This window comes from Notechis scutatus, chromosome 13 (assembly GCF_049901735.1).
Source record: "Notechis scutatus isolate UNSWTSFEM ecotype Mainland chromosome 13, rNotScu1.2, whole genome shotgun sequence".
Classification (NCBI taxonomy): domain Eukaryota; kingdom Metazoa; phylum Chordata; class Lepidosauria; order Squamata; family Elapidae; genus Notechis; species Notechis scutatus.
In genome coordinates, this window is record NC_142021.1 from 1779646 (window position 1) to 1797681 (window position 18036).

General features: G+C 44.6%; 2 protein-coding genes across 4 annotated transcripts in view; both read right to left on the bottom strand.

Annotated features, from left to right (window-relative positions):
• The window catches only part of P2RX4 (purinergic receptor P2X 4), a 9867-nt gene extending 4539 nt beyond the window's left edge, over window positions 1-5328 (bottom strand). For all 3 annotated transcript variants that reach the window (XM_087942554.1, XM_087942553.1, XM_087942552.1), the window contains exons 1-5: window positions 5127-5328; window positions 2066-2213; window positions 1381-1452; window positions 744-816; window positions 339-444 (exon numbers count right to left, since the gene is read on the bottom strand). In XM_087942554.1, coding sequence (XP_087798680.1) covers window positions 339-444; window positions 744-816; window positions 1381-1452; window positions 2066-2213; window positions 5127-5269 — 542 coding nt within the window. In that variant the 5' untranslated portion in view covers window positions 5270-5328. The remainder of the gene's footprint in view (window positions 1-338; window positions 445-743; window positions 817-1380; window positions 1453-2065; window positions 2214-5126) is intronic.
• A 2783-nt stretch (window positions 5329-8111) lies between these two features.
• LOC113424920 (P2X purinoceptor 7-like) lies at window positions 8112-16439 on the bottom strand. Its single transcript, XM_087942555.1, has 13 exons — window positions 16300-16439; window positions 15751-15883; window positions 15358-15429; window positions 14419-14491; window positions 14215-14311; window positions 13127-13207; window positions 12540-12669; window positions 12073-12209; window positions 11615-11708; window positions 10628-10693; window positions 10252-10368; window positions 9500-9598; window positions 8112-8938 (listed from the first exon to the last, which is right to left on the bottom strand). The coding sequence occupies exons 1-13, from the start codon at window positions 16422-16424 to the stop codon at window positions 8438-8440; spliced, it is 1725 nt and encodes a 574-aa protein (XP_087798681.1). The 5' UTR covers window positions 16425-16439; the 3' UTR covers window positions 8112-8437.
• Between the last annotated feature and the right edge of the window lie 1597 nt (window positions 16440-18036).

Sequence of the window (18036 nt, forward strand, 5' to 3'; positions counted from 1 at the left end):
ACTTGAACAAATGTCTATGAGATTCTCAGTCATCAAGGTCCTGGTTATCTCAAAGGTGTTTTTTTCAAAAGACGAAATGTTTTCCTCAAGGAAAAAAACCCCACAATCCAGGTACCCTTTGAAAAAGCACCTTTGAGACACTATTTGGACAGTTGATTTTGTTTTCCTGCTAGAACCTGAGTGAGATACAAGCATAAGCCAGGATTGTAATTCCAGACATAAAGATAAGGAGCTGGCATCATCAAAGAATTCAGCAAGGTGCTGTTTCTAGGAAGAGTTGCCTTCCACATCCTGCCATTGCCTTTCTCCTCCTCCTCTTCCTCCTCTCAGATGCTTACTTGGGTAAGTTCCTATCATTCTCCACCGGACACCAAGCAAAGACCTCACAAGTTTTAACGGAGGGATCTGTAAGGTTGTACACTCTGCATTTTCCGGTCTGAACACCTGAAGGGATACAGAAGGGACATCAAAAAGTTGGAAGGAAGCTGGGATCACCTCAAAGACAGCAAACGTGGAGTAGAGAGGGGAAGCCTTAAACTTCACCCCATGGCGAGTCATTAAATGGACCTTCCCATATAAGATGTTATCCAGGCATCACTTCTGAAACTCCAAACAATATTTTCCGTTCAGTTCCATTTCACATTTCGCAAGCAACATTGTAAAATTTCTGCTGGAAAGGTTGTCGCCTCCTCTAAAGAGGCTTTCAAGGGGAGGGGATCCAAGATCCAAAGCACGGCCCCTACCGTTGCTGTGGGTGCCGACATAGCCTTTTTTGCAGTCTGCATCTGACTTGCACGTGGTGGTCTTATCTGGGAACTGGATAGGAAGAGCAGCAAAGAGATAAACAAAGAATCTGTTATCTGGCCTGCAGTTCAAAGTTCTCTTCGAACGCCCTTGACTTCAGCTACCAGTGCCTTGAAAAATATGGGTGGTCCCCGACTTACGACCACAATGGGGACTGCAATTTCCATTTCTAAGGAAGGCAGTTGTCCAGTGACAGTCGCACCCAATCTTACAACCCTTCTTTGTCACAGTCCTTAAGCAAAACACTGCAGTTGTTAAGTCAATGCTGAATGCCAAGCATCCGTATTTTGATCGCTTGATTGTGGAGATGCTGCAGTGTAATTTTGAAGACTGGTCGTAGGTCGGTTTTTTTCCAGTGCTGTTGTAACTTAGATATTCTGCAACTTACAGAAATTGTACAATTATCCATTTATCCTACACCTCTGCACATCGCTCCCAGTGCACACAAGGCAAATGATACCTGGGATGTAGACTAGATAAGATCTCCTGGCCTTTTCTGAACTCTGATCCCAATTTAAACACCCGTGCTTTTGTTTTCTCAGAGAAAAGATACACAAAATCTGACAATAAGCCTACCTCTGGACAAAGCCCTTGGGTCTGATTCAGCGTGATGATCATATTTGTCATGATGAAAACCGAGTTCTCAGCCTAAGGAGAGGAAAGAAGCAGGATGGAAAAATGAGCTGAAATAGTGAAAACGTTTGGCTTTAAAGCCTGAAAATGCAGCATTAAGACTTCCTTCCTTTAGGATCAAAGCACCTGTTGAATTAAAGATGCATCTTTGCAGAATACAGGAAAAACATTTCACCGCTCATTACTTACAAATCCACATTTTTCCAGCCACTGTTCAGCTGCTGGAAAGTGTCATCATTTAGATAGGACCATCTGTTTCCATGAGAAGTGAAAGATTAATTTAAATATACTTATCCTGGGGTTAAGTACATGTTGTAGGGAGAAAAATGTAGACTACTAGTAGATAAGGGATTTTGGAGCGAATACAACTATGAGCTTGCAGAGACAATTTGGAGACAGATGGACAAACATTTCTCCACTTATCTTGTATTTCACTCAGTGTTGCTACCATGGTAGCTAAAAAATATCAGTGCCTTCTCATAGAAACCAAACATCATCATCTGAAGTTGCTCATAACAAGAAGTAGAGGTTGCAAACCAAGAGATCCATTGCACTCTGTTAGTAGAGATTAAGGAAAGGAATCCTTCTAATCTGCCAAAACCACAACATTGGTCCCCCATGGACTCACCTGAGATGGAATCATATAATCGGCCACATCCCAAATCTGGGGTCCTAAGCTGGAGGTGTTGGTCATTGTGACACCTTTCATCTTGGTGGTTACCGAGCTCACCACGGAGTCGGTTTCTTGGTAACCTTTTTCCCATACAAAGACCCAACTGCAAGGAAGAGGAAGAATTTTTCAATAGGATTGCCTCAGAGAGAAAGAAAATGGATTTAGATACCATGTGGGTCTGAGCTTGTATATTTTACTTTAATTTCTTAGTGCTTAGTGCTTAGATAGATAGATAGATAGATAGATGATAGAGATAGACAGACAGACAGACAGAGACAGACAGACAGACATAGATAGATAGATAGATTGACAGATACATGATAGACCAATATACAGATAAGATGATAGATAGATAGATAGATAGATAGATAGATAGATAGATAGATAGATAGAGATAGATAAGATAGGAAGGTACGTAGGTCGGTAGGTAGGTAGATAGGGAGGGAGGGAGACAGAGACAGAGAGATAGGGCTTATCTTGTCTCTGTACTTTATCTCACCATCTATTTTAATGACAATATTGTGTATTTTTCATTTAAGGAATAAGCTTGTCTAGGAGAGTGGCCTTGCTGAATCTATGATGATGAGAAAGATTTTATTTTATTTATTCGTCAAACAGAAATTACAAATTTGAACAAACAAATTGAAAAAAACTAAAATGTGGCAAGGACAATTGGCATGTTCATGCACTTATGCAGGCCCCCCTTAGGAGCCTCTTAAAGTATAGGGTGACGTCCCCAGAAGTTAAATATCAAGTTGTTACTGAAGAATTTTGTGGTGCTTTTACTTTTCTGTGAGATTTATAGACATTTACAGCAAGGTGCTTTCACTCCAAGGTCTGTCAGAAGCCCAGTCAGCTGGGAAAAGATTTACAGCCAGGAAGGCATCAACACTGAACTGAGGAAAAAATATAAAAAACCATGCAGTTCAAGATGCGGGCATTTCCAGCCAATGAGGGGCCATCTGAGAAAACGGGGGCTGGGTGGCTGGGTGAAGAGCCAATGAAACAGCGGAGCCCCCCAAAGTGGGTAACCAATCGGCTGTTTTGGCGGGAAACAAAGGGCTATAAAAGGGGCAGCAGGCAAGGGCATCTCTCAGAGAGCTGAAGAGGACGGAGGAGGTAGCAGGAAGGGCAGCCCTGAGGGGCAAAAGAGCTGAATCCCCTCCAAAGGCACCCAGTCACTCCCTGCTGAGCCTCTGAGCAACTGGGGCAGCTGAAGCCCCTGAAGGCTGAAGAGGCCAGAAGAGCCAAAGCCCCTCCAGAGGCATCTGGGCTGGAGGCTGAAGAGGCCAGAAGGGCTGGAAAAGGCCAGAGCAGCAGCCCTGAGGGGGAGCCAAAGGGGCAGAAGTCACTCCCGGCTGGGCATCTCGGGCACTTGGAAGCCCCTCCAGGCTGAAGTCTTGAAGAGGCCAGAAGGAGCCAAAGAGCTGGAGGACCAAAGAGGCCAGAGCAGCAGCTCTGTGGGGCCATAGAGCTGAAGCCCCTCCAGAGGCATCTGGGCTGGAGGCTGAGGAGGCCAGAGCAGAAACCCTGGATTGGGGGTGGGAAGAGGCATGAGGGTCCTGAGGGACCAAAGAGCTGGAGGTCCAAAGGGGCCAGAAGGGCCTGAAGAGGCCAAACAAGCAGCCCAGAGGGGCCAAAAGCTTTTGCTGGAGTCACTGACAAGTGAGCTGGATGTTCATATAAATTAAATAAAAATATGAATAAGTTGCTGGGGAGGGAGTGGGAGGCAAAAGAGGTGCACCCCCCCCCAAAAGGAAGACCAAAGGCCAGAGCAACAGCTCTGTGAGACCATAGAGCTGAAGCCCCTCCAGATACATCTGGGCTGGAGGCCAGAAGAGGCCAGAGAAAAGGCGTCTGACCTGACATAATACAGACTGAAGGGCAGGGGGGCTCTGAGTGGCCAAAGAGCTGGAGGTCCATAAGACCAGAAGGGCCAAATTAGCAGCCCTGAGAGGCCACATAAGTTGCCCTCCACCTTAAAGAGGCACCTGGGCTTGAGGGTCTGAGGGGCAGAGCCCCCCCCCCACTGAACTTTGAGTTGGAGGAAGAGGAGGACCAACCTGCTCAGCCAAGGACCCTGTGAGCCTCTCTGGGGAGGGGGTGCTGCAATGAACCCCACTTCCCCCCCGTCCTGCTGCTACTACTGCCTTCCCGAGAGGTAGACCTGCTGGGCCAATCTGACCCTCCCTTGACCCGGGAGTGAGAGCGGAATCCTGCCAACAGTTTATGTATTGCTAACTCACTGAGTATCTAAAAAGCTTTGAGGAACAAACTCTTGCACAACCAAGCCAAAAACCTGGACAAGCTTCCCTTTACTTTCGTTTTTGAGCTGCCCTTTGAAACCCCTAAAAGAAGCTTAAGGCTACTTACAGGAGCCACTCAGACTTTTCAAATACTGGGAGAGGGGTCCCCCAAACTTGACACCTTGAAGACTTGTGGGCTTCGCCTCCCAGAATTCTTCCTCCTCCAGTCATGTCAGCTCAGGAATTCTGGGAGTTGGAAGCCCACAAGTTTTAAAGCTGCCAAGTTTGAAGAGCCTTCTACTGGGGAAAACCCTCACTTTTCAAAAGTTTAACTTCAGGGAATAATAATAGTTGAAGGCGGGGAAGGGAAGGACACAAGGCTGGCGTGTTTCTTCCGGGGACAAACCGGGAGTAGGAAATGTGACTTTTCCCTGCACGAACATTGTTTGGCGTTAGAGGGAAAAGATTAAAAGCCAAATTGCTGATAACGGGAATGGAGATCCGGGGCGTTGCGGGGGGGGGGAAGAGTTTGGCTCAAGATTTGCCAATCGAATCTGCTGCTGGGGAGGAGATCGCTTTCCCCAGTCTCTGCTGGGGGAATCAAAGCGGACCCAGGCAGCTGTTCAACAGGTTCAAATTCCCCCCCGCCCCCAGCTCTACAAAAACTCATTTCCGGAGGGGGGGGGGGTTTAAAGAGACCCTCCAGGCGCTAGTCCCTAAGAAACGCGCAAAAGGAAGAGAGCGAGAGAGAAGCTCGTGCCTCTCCTTACCCGATGACGTAGGCCAAAATAGCCAGCTGGACCAGCCGGTTCATGAGCCCCACTTTGCGGCTCTTGATGGACACGATCCTCGGGGTGTCGTACTCGAAGAGGAAGCTGTAGAGGGGCCCGCAGCGCCTCCAGGGGGTGCCCATGGCTGCCGTCTGCTCGGGACGAACGCCGGGTCAGCAAGCCGGAGCCGCGCGCCCGCCCCAGGTTGCAAGAAACGCCGGGCTGTCCTCCGATTGGCTGCAGGGGGAGAAGCCTTGCGTGGCGAAAGAGTCCCCTGTTTGAGCAGGGGGGAGGGGGAGGTTGGACTAGAAGACCTCTGAGGACCCTCCCGGCTCGGTTATGCTGTTAAAGGGGCTTCCCACCCGCCCGACCACCTTTGCCTGCGGGCCAGTCGCGGTGCCCCCCCGAGGCGTCTCTGTGCAAACGTCGCTTAGCATCTCCGAGGACAAATAACGCGCAATGCTATTCTTATCCGACCACGATTGCAGCCGGGGGAGGCTGGTGGGAACGGAAGCCCCCTTCCGCAGGGGGTTAAGAGGGCCGAAGCTGCACCTCGCTTCCAAAGCAGAATTGGTCTTTTAACGGAAAGCCCTTAAGGCAGGGGTGTCCAACCTTGGCCACTTTAAGACTTGTGGACTTCAACTCCCAGAATTCCTCAGCCAGCTTTGCTGGCTGAGGAATTCTGGGAGTTGAAGTCCACAAGTCTTAAAGTGGCCAAGGTTGGACACCCCTGCCTTAAGAGATCAAAGGTAGCTCCATTTCCTGGAGGCAAAAGCCATGTATGCAGCATCGTTGCTAGTAGCACAGAAGCTGGGCCAAAATAAAGCTGGTACCCCAAAATACACAGCGAGGGTTTTCTGAGCTGTAAATCCTCCCTCGGTAACTCCAGAGGTGGTCACTGTTTTTATTTAATTTAATTTATTTGATTTGTCAATCGCTTACAAGATAACAGGTATAAGTATATACATAGTTATGAATACTTGAAATGGGTACATATAAGAAAAATAAAAGAAACAGTAGGACAGGGACGGTAGGCACGTTGGTGCGCTTATGCACGCCCCCTACAGACCTCTTAGGAAAGGGGTGAGGTCAATAGGAGACAGTCTAAGGTTAAAGTTTTGGGGGTTTGGGGAAGAAACCACAGAGTCAGGTAGAGTATTCCAGACATTGACCACTCTGTGGCTGAAGTCGTGTTTGGTGCGGTTAACCTTGAGTTTGTGTCTATTGTTTGCTCTTGTGTTGTTATGGTTGAAGCTGAAGCATTGACCGGTAGGACATTGCAATGTATGATTTTATATACAATACTATTCTTAGATCGGACCGAAGGCGGCGTAGTTCTAGGTTTTCTAGGTCTAGAATTTCGAGTCTGGTGGCATAAGGTATTCTGCAACGGGTAGAGGAGTGGAGAACTCTTCTTGTGAAATATTTCTGGACTTTCTCTACTGTTAGTATCAGACACGTAATGCAGGTTCCAGACTGATGAGCTGTATTCAAGTATTGGTCTAGCAAATGTTTTGTATGCTCTAGTTATTAGTGTGATATTACCAGAGAAGAAGCTACATAGGATTAGATTAACTGTGGCTCACCAGTTCATTAACTAACGTTAAGGTATCACACAAGTTGCTAAGCTGGAATTTAATCGGGCCGCCACATAAACCAGCAGCTTAACGAGGCTGCAAATTTTATGCATGTGCTAATTGTAAAATAATTGTTCAGCCTCAATTCTTATGCACATTTGCTTGGTGGTTCAGCCCGACTCTGCTGCTTATTTTAATGCAGAATCAATATGGATCAAGAAAGCCATTCAGATCCCAGGTAGGCTGTACTTGTGGACCAATTTTACAGGGAAAACCACGTAGGTCCTTTTAGGAGAGCAATATAGAACTGGACTAGTCAAGCCTTCAGTTGGCTTTTAAGTCTACCCCCATGAAAATGCCAACTGGAATTGCTGGTTTACTACAAAGTAGTTACTCTTTCTTGTTTCCCCACCACCATTTCCATCATGCTTTACAATTTCTTGGTCAGTTGAAATTAAGCACACACAGAATTTTTTATTTGTTCTTATAAATTTAATTTCCATTTGTGCAATGCACAGATAATTCACATGAGCATATTGTATAAAAAGTATACAAAATCTGCAACAGTATATAATCTTTACTGCAACATGAGATTAAAAGAAAACTGCAATTTTTTTTTGCTAAGAAATAGATTCCATTTTGCAATCATTAAGTAGAAGAGTGCAGAAAAGTTACTTAAATGTTAAATGTTATGTCACTTAAATGTTATGTTTGTTTCATTTGCTTCTGATAAAGAAAAACCACTTGAAATAACTTGCTAGACCAGCTTGTGCACTAGAAGAGGGCTATCCTTTGGAACAGGCCATCCAAATGATTAAAAAACAAAACAAAGCACAGTAATTTGTGAAAAAATATGTGGGGCTAAATCTCTTTATGTGTAGACTTTTTAGTTACCAAAGTGTTGTTAAAAAATGAAATTGAATGGAAAAGTTGTTTTATGCTAACCCAGCCAGAGATTTATCAGATATGGCATCCCTGCAATTCACAAAATTTCTAGACAGCAAAGAAGCATTTCCCAGACATATTCTGTGCACTAAGAACAGTTCTGCACTGTCCTTTCATCATCTATATCTCCCATCCTTCTAAATGGAGATGCTGAACTTGAAGCATTTTGCATGGAAAATATCCAGGCTTTGAAGGACATTTAAAATGGGAAGATACCAATGTTGAAAACGAAAGTTATTTCCCCCCATTTCCTGAGAAATGAGTTATGGGAAAAGAAAGTTGAAAAACAGCTGAGTTACAGAAAAAGGAAAGTGCAAGTAACTTCAAAACAACATAAAGAAAACAATATTTTAAAAAATAAACAAAAAGAGGTTTTTAAACAAAGGTGGCTTTGTGTTGGGATCAGCCAACCAAAACAACCTGGATTAGCAAGTGAGTCTTTTCACACCTGTAAACCACAGCTGTGTTTCTGGGAAAAAATAAACAGGTTCATTCGTAGTTTGTCTGCCTAAGCATGAGAAATCTGGGCCGTTTTCAATGTTTTTTTCCAATCCTGGCTCTCTCCTGATACCCCAGTGAGGTAGGCAAGGATGAGCAGGGGAAAAGAGGCACAAAGCCCTACAGTGATTTTCATGGCTGAGCTGGGATCGAAAGTCTGCTCCCCTCTGACCATATCCAATAGTATAAACATTGTCTAGTTAAAGAGCCAAGATGATGGCAGAGCTACAAATGGTAATTTCTGAAAAGCAGGACGCAAAACTGATTAATTGGACACATGCATATCCACCCTTAAGGCTTGAAAAGCAGAGGGGCAGCCATCCCAAACTGCTTCTCATAACCGCAGTATTCCCCATTCTCGCTTGGAAAGGCATCTCTGATTCTCCACCGGCAACAATTGGGGATCACAGCCCGGGCACCCAGGTCACCCTCGCCAAAGCGCCAGCGAATATACTGCTCGTAAGCGCAGTGCCGAAAGGGTTTACGCCCAGCATCCGTCACATCCAATAAGGGATCTTTGTAGAGGAGAACGAACTTCAGCATGGATTCGGACAGGACGAGCTGCACGAACAAAGGTGAAGCGGTGATGCAGGGCCCGTCGGTTTTTCGGCAGCAGAGCCGTTCCCAAACAGCATTTGCCGGCCGGCACTTGCCGCAGCAGCACCAAGAAGGACGTTCGCAAGGACCCTCCATTCGGATTTGGAGGAGCTGCAGCTCTTCTGGGTTTTGGGGGGACATGGTCCGGTCCCAATAGGGAAGTTGGGAAGACGGCATGAAATCGCCTTGGTGCTTCTGTTGGCGAAAAACATCACATTGGTTGGTGGTTTTTCTCCAAAGGGAGACGCTTGGAAAGGAAGGGAAGTGGGATCGTGTGCCATTTAAGAACAAAACCCTTCCATGCAACGCAACAGCGTTTCAGCCCCACTTTTTCAGGGATTTGGGAAGATCTTTGGCGGCCGAATGGAGTCCTTTTCTAAATGGCTGATGCTCGGATTACCGTTCTCAGCATGAGCCACAAAGAACCTTGTAGGTTGTGGCTTAACCCCAGTTGTGTGTCATCCAGATCTAAACACAGATTCATCTCAAGCCAACTCTTTATAAAACGTGGCTGAAATTGGTTCCTTTAAATTAAGATTATCTGCAACGTTAAGCTTGGAACAACACAGCAAGTAGCTGTGATTGAAAATGAGAATGGTGGTCACTGGAGAAGAGAAACACAACCATGACAATCCAAGCTTTTAGTGTGTTATTAAATTGTGGCTTTAAGCCTTGGGGTGCATTTAATTTATTCACATATCTCTAGGCTGGTACCCCGGCCGATACCTGTGTAAACCCCAATTAAAGAAGACTCACCTCAATAATCCTGCCCTTATTGGTCTGCAAACTGATATTTGGCAATTTGTCAATCATTAGGATGCCAGGCTCATCAACAAAGGTCACGTACAACACAGTCTTTCCACACTCCAGCCAAAAATAACCAAAGAATTAAGACTTAGTAGGATAGTGTAATATTCCATAATTATTAACAGCTCAAGATTCCACCTTGCATCAATGCAAGAAAACTATTTCTCAGGTTGGCAAAAACAGAGGTGGGGGAAAGGATATTCTGCATATATCGTATCTTGTATCATATCTGCATGCATTATCATATCACTCCCTCCCAGCACTGATGATGTTGCCTAGTTGGGCCATGAAACGTCTGCAAGAAAACCTCCATGCTCAGACAGCACCAAGAACCCCACAGTCTTCCTCCTGCTCTCCACAAATCCCACTCCCTCCAAGCACTGAAGATGTCCCTTAGTTGGATCATGTCTACGAGGAAACCACCAAGTTCAGAGAGCACCAAGGACCCCACAGTTCAACCCTGAGCTACATGGGTGCTGCATATCAGTGGTGATGTAAGAAGCATTTATCCATCATTGTCCACATTGCCTTGAAGCCATTAGTAAGTTTATAGGCCACCATGGAGGGGTCTCCAAAGGATATTAAAACCATAACATGGTCTGTTCATTTTGTAAGGGAAGAATTGAGATCTCCGCCTGGTGGTAAGCGAGAACCTTGCCCATAAGGAACGACAACACGTCACATTTAGTTATAACTCTTACATCTCTTGGTCCCAGCACCTTCTGATACTTTTTCTTGTAATAATACTTCTTGGCTAGTTTAGGTTTGCAACAGGGGCACCTAGCTGTTTTGAGCAGACAATCGATAGTTTGCTGAGCCTGTAAAAGAAAAGAAAAAAAAACGGGCAGGATTGTACAGGCTGTTCTTCTAAACACAGAACGAATTTATAGAATGGTTTTTGAAATTTGGAAACCAGGAATTAGAACCGTTCAACAAAAGCATCCAAAGCTGTTTTTCGAGACAGCTCAGGTGGTCATCCAAATATCAGCACAAAGACCGCCCCCCACCCTTAAAACCTGAAGCAAGACATTCACCTCTGAATTCGCCCCGAGACCCTGCAGTAGGAAAGTATCTTACCAGGCCGAAGAAGGAGAGCACTGATCCAATGTACACGATCGTCTGAATGAAATTGAACTTCCCAGCCTTTGGAAAATGACAGCAAAAGTGATGACCATCATGTTAGAAGGGTGCCACATTAGGGAAAACCACTAGGACTTTTCCCTTGCCTTCACAGGAATACAGTTAGTCCTCAACTTCCAACAAGAACCAAGACATGTGGAGTTACCTCTGAGTAGTTCCTTTCTTCTTTCTCATGTATAGGCAGAAATCTTGCCAAACACACGCAGAATATTTGCATCATGAAAGATCTACTCCGATAACTTGTAAAGAAGAGCCGTTTTAACTCTTCCTTCCAACCAAACTGTCCTATTTTTCCATGTATAAGACGCTACTTTTGCTCAAAAATATTTACTTGAAAATGGAGAGGTGGCTTATACACAGGAGGTCGAACATGCCAGACAGGCCTCTGTCTTATATGCAGCTTTATCATTCCTCTCTCTTATAGTTATTTCCTGTATCACATTGCCACTCTAGGTTCCATCTCTATTGTTCCTATAGTGCATTACCTGTTATTGTATTACTCCCTCTCTTATAAGATGGCTTCTGCACAGCGATGGCTTGTAGTGTGCTTACAAGAAACTACTTGAAACATGGGGGTGTCCTATACATGGGGGCGTCTTGTAGATGGAAAAATACAGTAATCCTCATTGTCTCTTGGTCCTCTGGAACACAGCCCCTCCCTCCCTTCCTGGGAATCCAGACTACATTCCACTGCATCAATGGCAGTTCCCATCCGAAGGAGAGGGAAGTGGGAAATATTCAGGATCAAGACTTTAAGAAGATTTAAATTCTCCACATGGGCTGCTAGAGACACACCCCAATTGGGATCTCCGGACCAGGGATTGACTTACAATCCCACCCAGAGTGGAGAGAGGGATATTTCTCATTGGAACGATGGGGGGGTTTCCTCACCTAAAATGAAGACTTAGGGGGAAAAGCGTTTACCGTGCCAAAGATGAGGATGTCGAAACGGATGCCGTAAGCTTTGATCAGGGTCCTTTCCTCCCTTCCACCCGGCTGCTTGTAATACCTGGCAAATCTGGAACAAGCAGACAGGAAGAATTGTTGCACTGTCAGGTTCCTCTGAACTTGGTTGTTTTCCTGCAGACGTCTTAATACCAGGCTAGGTAGCATCATCAGTATGGTGGCCCAAGCACTCAAAAGAAGACCTGAGGAGGGATCTACCTGCTGACTGTAGGGGTGCCATGATGGTCCTAAGTGCGAGGACCAGACATAAATCATTTTTTCAATGCCGCTGTAACTAAACAAATGGCTGTTGAGTTGAGCTCCAAGGTCCCTCCCAACTCTGTTATTAGGATCATCACGTGGAAAAATAAAACAGAACCTTGAAGATCCTCCCTCCTGATCTGTGACAAAATCACAAGGATTTGAATATCCATCACCTAAAGTTGTAGCCAGGGTACAAAGCTTCATTGGCTCGTTTGTCGTCCAGGCGCCGAAAACCATAGCTGGGGCTGCAAGGGTTCCACCATTTGTCTAGGTTGCAATCCCAGTTAATCTCAATGCCAATGATGCCTCCCTGGGAGAAGATCGTCAGAGAAGTAAATTTGCAAGATGGATTGACCAAGAGAGAGAGAAAGAGAGAACATTTAGCAAGCATTCCTTATTTTTCCCATTTTACAGGCTTTCTGCATGTGAACAAATTGCATTTGCTGCAGCAGCTTGGCAACTTTCTCTTGTCAATTTCTCAGAAAAAAGGAAGAAAACTTTAAATTTGGTTTGAATTCTCCTTTTCGCAATCCAATTCAACATATGCCCTTATTAACTCAGTCGCCCAACTAACAGCAGCAAAATAAATAAGTTTTAAAAAATCAACAAGTCCTCTGGCCACTTTCAAAATGCCACCTACCTGAACGGCCACCTCTGAAAACTTCTCTCCTGCCTCTTGAAGAATGTCCCTCAGACGGAAAATGGGGCAAAGTGGGGCTTTGTGCTTGTTGTATATACAGGAAGTATTAAATTCCGGTGGAATATTTGTTCTGCAGGGAACAATTAGAACAATCTATCAGTGGAAGGACCTGCCTTCAGAAGTTGTGAGTGCTCTAACACTGGGTGTTTTAAAGAAAAGATTGGACAGTCCTTTGTCCAAAATGGTAGAGGTTCTTCTGCTTGAGAAGCGGGTTGGACTAGAAGACCTCTAAGGTCCCTTTCAATTCTGCTATTCTGTTGTATTAATCAGAAAAGGAGCAGTTTTATCACCCTAAAGAAACAAATGTATATTTTATAAAGCACAGGATGTCGGAAGACCAAGCATAGAGGCTCTTTCAGGAATTTAATGGTTAACACTGATTTCTATTTTGTCGCATGTCCACCCATGCAAACACAGATTCTAGAAGCTCCAGCACATCTTAGCAAAGATCAGGGATCAATTTCCCAGGAAGAGAATACGAGAGACCCTCCCTTTGAATACAGCCATCCCAAGCCAAGCCCACTTACGTTGTATAATCGAATTTTGGGAAGTGGATGTTGTTTTTTATAAGCACGGTGAAATTCTCAGCACTGTCCAGAATGGCTGGCCTGGAAGGATGAAAAGATCCAAGTCGTTTCTGACTGATTAAATAGTCACGATCACCACTAGGCAATGTAATCATGTTAGCTGGGGAGCCTGGTCAAGAGGCTGGACATTGGGGTCTGCAAAATGCATGCCAGAGACCCGATTGGTTCAAGGATGTCTTCAAGGATGGCCCTCAAAAATGCCCTGCAGTTATTTATACAGGAAGCTATTAAGACAGGTGTGTACAACTTTAACTTTTAAGACTTGTGGACTTCAATCCCCAGAATTCTAAGGCTTGTGGACTTCAACTCCCAGAATCCTAAGACTTGTGGACTTCAACCCCCAAAATCCTTAAGACTTGTGGACTTCAACCCCCCAGAATCCTAAGACTTGTGGACTTCAACCCCCCAGAATCCTAAGGCTTGTGGACTTCAACCCCCCAGAATCCCTAAGGCTTGTGGACTTCAACTCCCAGAATCCTAAGACTTGTGGACTTCAACCCCCAAAATCCTTAAGACTTGTGGACTTCAACCCCCCAGAATCCTAAGACTTGTGGACTTCAACCCCCAAAATCCTAAGACTTGTAGTCTTCAACCCCCAGAATCCTAAGACTTGTGGACTTCAACCCCCAAATCCTAAGACTTGTAGTCTTCAACCCCCAGAATCCTAAGACTTGTGGACTTCAACCCCCAGATTCCTAAGACTTGTGGACTTCAACCCCCAAAATCCTAAGACTTGTAGTCTTCAACCCCAGAATCCTAAGGCTTGTGGACTTCAACCCCCAGAATCATAAGGCTTGTGGACTTCAACTCCCAGAATTCTAAGACTCGTGAACTTCAACTCTCAGAGAGCATGGCTGGCTGGGGAATTCTGGGAGTTGAAGTCCACAAGTATTAAAAGTACCCAAAGTCAGACACCCCTCTACATTAAGGCAACTAAACAGGGAAGGAGACGTCTTGGATCAAAATTCGGAACAGACTAAAACAGGATACAGCAGCTGAGAAAAGGAGCAGCTGAGAAAAGCACCTACCTTGGAGCGGCTTTAGATGACTCCACAGGACACCAAGCGGAGACTTCACACGTGTTGATGGTGCTGTTATATTTCACACACTTGCCCGTCTGGATGCCTACCGAGGGAAGAGACCCCCATCTCATCAAGGACCCTTACCTGGGGGCCAAACATTTCGTCGGAAAGGAATTTCCAACGGCGAGGGCGAAAAGGAACCTCGCTTACCGTTACCCTGTGGGTCCACTTGACCTTTCGTGCAGGTTTTGTCGGTTGTACACACTGCTTTGGCAAGAGGAGACTGCAAACATAAAACAGGGAAAAATACATCTAGCACAAGATTCCATTTCAGTCTTCCCAATTCACAACCTCAACTTTTTAGGCTTATCAGTTTCTCTCTTTCTCCTAACAAGCTGCATCCGGATAATATTTTCCTATTATCCCGCTTTTTCCATGACCTAGTTTTTCCACCAGGACAGCTTCTCTGGAGTACCTCATCACAACAGATCTCTTCACAGGTTGGTCTTCTCTCAAATTCCCCTACAATTCACAAAACGCCCTTGTTTTCCATAGCCAACTTGTAAACAGGTAGAAAACAACATAGCCCAGAGGCTATTTGCCAATTTTCTAGCTGATGGGAAGGAAATAATAATAATAAAAATCTTGCCAAGAAGAACTTTGCACTTGTGACAAGCTGCTTCCTCTTGTTCAAACATCAGGGAACTGGGTGGGACACACAAACCATACATTACTGTATCCATAGAAATGAATTAAATATAAATACATTTGCCAAAAATAAATCACTACCTCTCACCTGTCCCGCTATATATTAAGGTCAGGTATAAAATGTTGACTTTGGGTTTTGCTAATTAGATGAGTTTGTTGCTATAGAAATGATTATTAGTACATAAAACTAAAAAGTTTGCCTTCATTTCTAAAAATGTACATTTGTAATGTCATGTTACTATTTATGCTAAAAAGATTCAGAACTCACTTTTTTTCTTTTCCCCTCGCTCTAGGTTACACTTCTTCCTCTTCTCTTTTTCCTCTCCCATTTTTCCCACTATTTTCATTTATTTATTTATTTTTGCATTTTAGCTCCCGGTAAACTTAATACAATTATTATTTTTATTTTTAAAACATAGAGCAGGTATGAAACGCTGGTACCTCGGGGCAAAGTCCTTGAGTCTGATTTTCGGTCGTGATGAAGTTAGTCAGCACAAAAAAGGAATTCACACCCTAAATGAGCGAAAAGAGAAAGGAAAAAGCGAATTTTAAGTTGGTCTGCTGAAAAACAAATCCATTGCAACGACTTTTTAAGATCTTCTGTGGATTCCTTCGAAAAGAAGCCCAGGAGGACGAGAATGCCAGGTGATGAAGAGGGTTGAGGGCTATTTTTTTTCTCCCTACAATTTAGGGGAAGAGAAAGAGGGGTGCCCTCCAAGAATTCTAGGAAAAATTTGGGGTCAAGGTTATGGTAATACAACTCTCAGGCTCAACTCTTCGCTTCACTGCTTCTCCTGATAGTTTTCTCCTCTGGCTCTCCGAAAAAGGACTCACCTGCCCAGGGATGGTATATTCGGCTGTATCCCAAACTCTGTTCTCAATCTGGGACACCCCCTTCACCTTCACATGCACCGAGCTGATGACCGAATCTTTCTTCTGGTAGCGTTTATCAACTAACAGGACGATGCTGAAGAAACACAGCGGAAAAGATTTGAGTGGGAAGGTTTGTTTTGTGCCCATGTCACAGAGGGGATAAACTGAGGTTTACAAAAATCTTGATTTTCTGTTCAAAGTGGAACAGATCTTGCTTCAGATCTCTTCTGCTGCTTGGGCAGGAGGTTGCATTAGAAGACCCCCAAAGTCCCTTCCAACTCAGTTATGCTGTATTCTGTATTCACATCATCTTAAACTCTTTGATGGTAGATCAGAGGAAGTCGGTAATTCCTGTCAAAACGGTAGCATTTACCATCAAATTTTGAGCGCAAACTCTTGCTGCGGTTGTTATTTAAGATATTGATGTGGAGAGGGGATACCCCGTACCCCAATTCTCCCCCATGCCTCCCTTCCCTACCGATCTACCCAAATTGTCCCTTTCCAACTTACCTAACACTTAATAAAACCCCAAGATGGATTGCCCACGATATGCCCCCGAAGCAAGGGCTGTAGAACTGTATCTTTTTGCTGGTTTCCAATTTGCCCATACACTTCAACCTGGAACAGGCTGCCATCCTGAGGTGAAAAACTATCTCTCTTCTTGCTTTCGGTTTTGCCCAGAAAAACTGTGAAACTACTCTGTCCGGAGCCAAGAACAACAATTACAAACCACAACCCCACAAATCTTAAAGGCACAGCGGAGGAAATGAAAGGCTGGCAAGTCTCTCCAAAGAGCAATTCCTTTTCCCAAAATGACTGAGGCTCCCATGCACAGTTTCTCCCGCACCCTCTCTATTCAGGGTTGTCAGGAGAGGGAGCCCTTAAAAGCGTTTTATTTATTAAAAGCGTTTGATTTTGAGCTGTAATTCCTATCTGGATACTGATGCAGAGCTGGGAAGGAGAGACGTTTTCTAGCTGTACAGCAGGGGTGTCCAAGCTTGGCAACTTTAAGACTTGTGGATGTCAACTCCCAGAATTCCCCAACCAGACGTACTGGCTTAAATTTGCCTTAAATTTCCTGAACAGCATGCTGAGCAATATATGTACGAACAGATGAACACAGTACAGAAGCCTCAGGATGGCAGATGAGATTCTGCCGAAACGTTGCTACAACTTTAAAAGCACAACTACAATGACGTGGGAAAATACCCGAACAAAGCCGAATGCCATACATGTAATTACCCGCGAAAACTTAAGAAAAAAAAATATATATATATGAGACACACCTTTTATTTTGCACATTTTTGTTGTTGAAGGAGGAGACGAGTTTCTCCAATTTCAGCTGAAGTCTTTTGAATGCTTTACAGATCTGGGGAGGGTGTGTGTGTTCTGCCCAATTCAATTTGGGAAATCCCAATGTGTTTCACTGAGGTTTCCTAACCCTAATTTTAGGGAAAGGCTTCCAAGGTGAGAGGGGAAAGAAGGCAAGGCACCTTCTTCCCTAACGAAGGGGGCTCATTCATTCATTTCAATCCCCAAATTGCACCCCGTAATCCAATTCCTAGCTTGTTGGTCTTCTGGTAACCAAACCAGGATGGCTTCAGATAGTTTCTTGGCAGGCAGGTGGCAGTTCTTCACCTTTCTCTTTTGCAGGATTTCCTCGTGGTCTCCCATCCCGAGGTTATCCAAGCCCTTTATAGTCTTTTTTTTTTTTTTTTTGCAAATCACCCCACTGGGACTCAAAGGTATCTGAGCATCCCCATCTTTGGGGAGCAGCCCCTTCCAGGGGGTGATGCATTGCAGTGTAACTCCCCAAACCTTCCTCCAGCGGGCTGTGGATTCTGGGCATTGTAGTCCAACCCCTCCTGAGTGCCAGGGCGGGGGGGGGGAGGCCCAGTTCATTTTGACGAACACAGACAGACAGACATAGATGATAGATAGACAAAGATAGATTAGATGGATGGATGGATGGATGGATGGATGGATAGATAGATAGATAGATAGATAGATAGATAGATAGATAGATAGATAGATAGATAGATAGATAGATAGATGATAGATAGATGGATGGATGGATGGATGGATGGATGGATGGATGGATAGATAGATAGATAGATAGATAAACAGACAGACAGACAGACGGATAGATGGATGGATGGATAGATAGATAGATAGATAGATAGATAGATAGATAGATAGATAGATAGATAGATAGATTAGATAGATAAGATAAATTAGATAGATAGG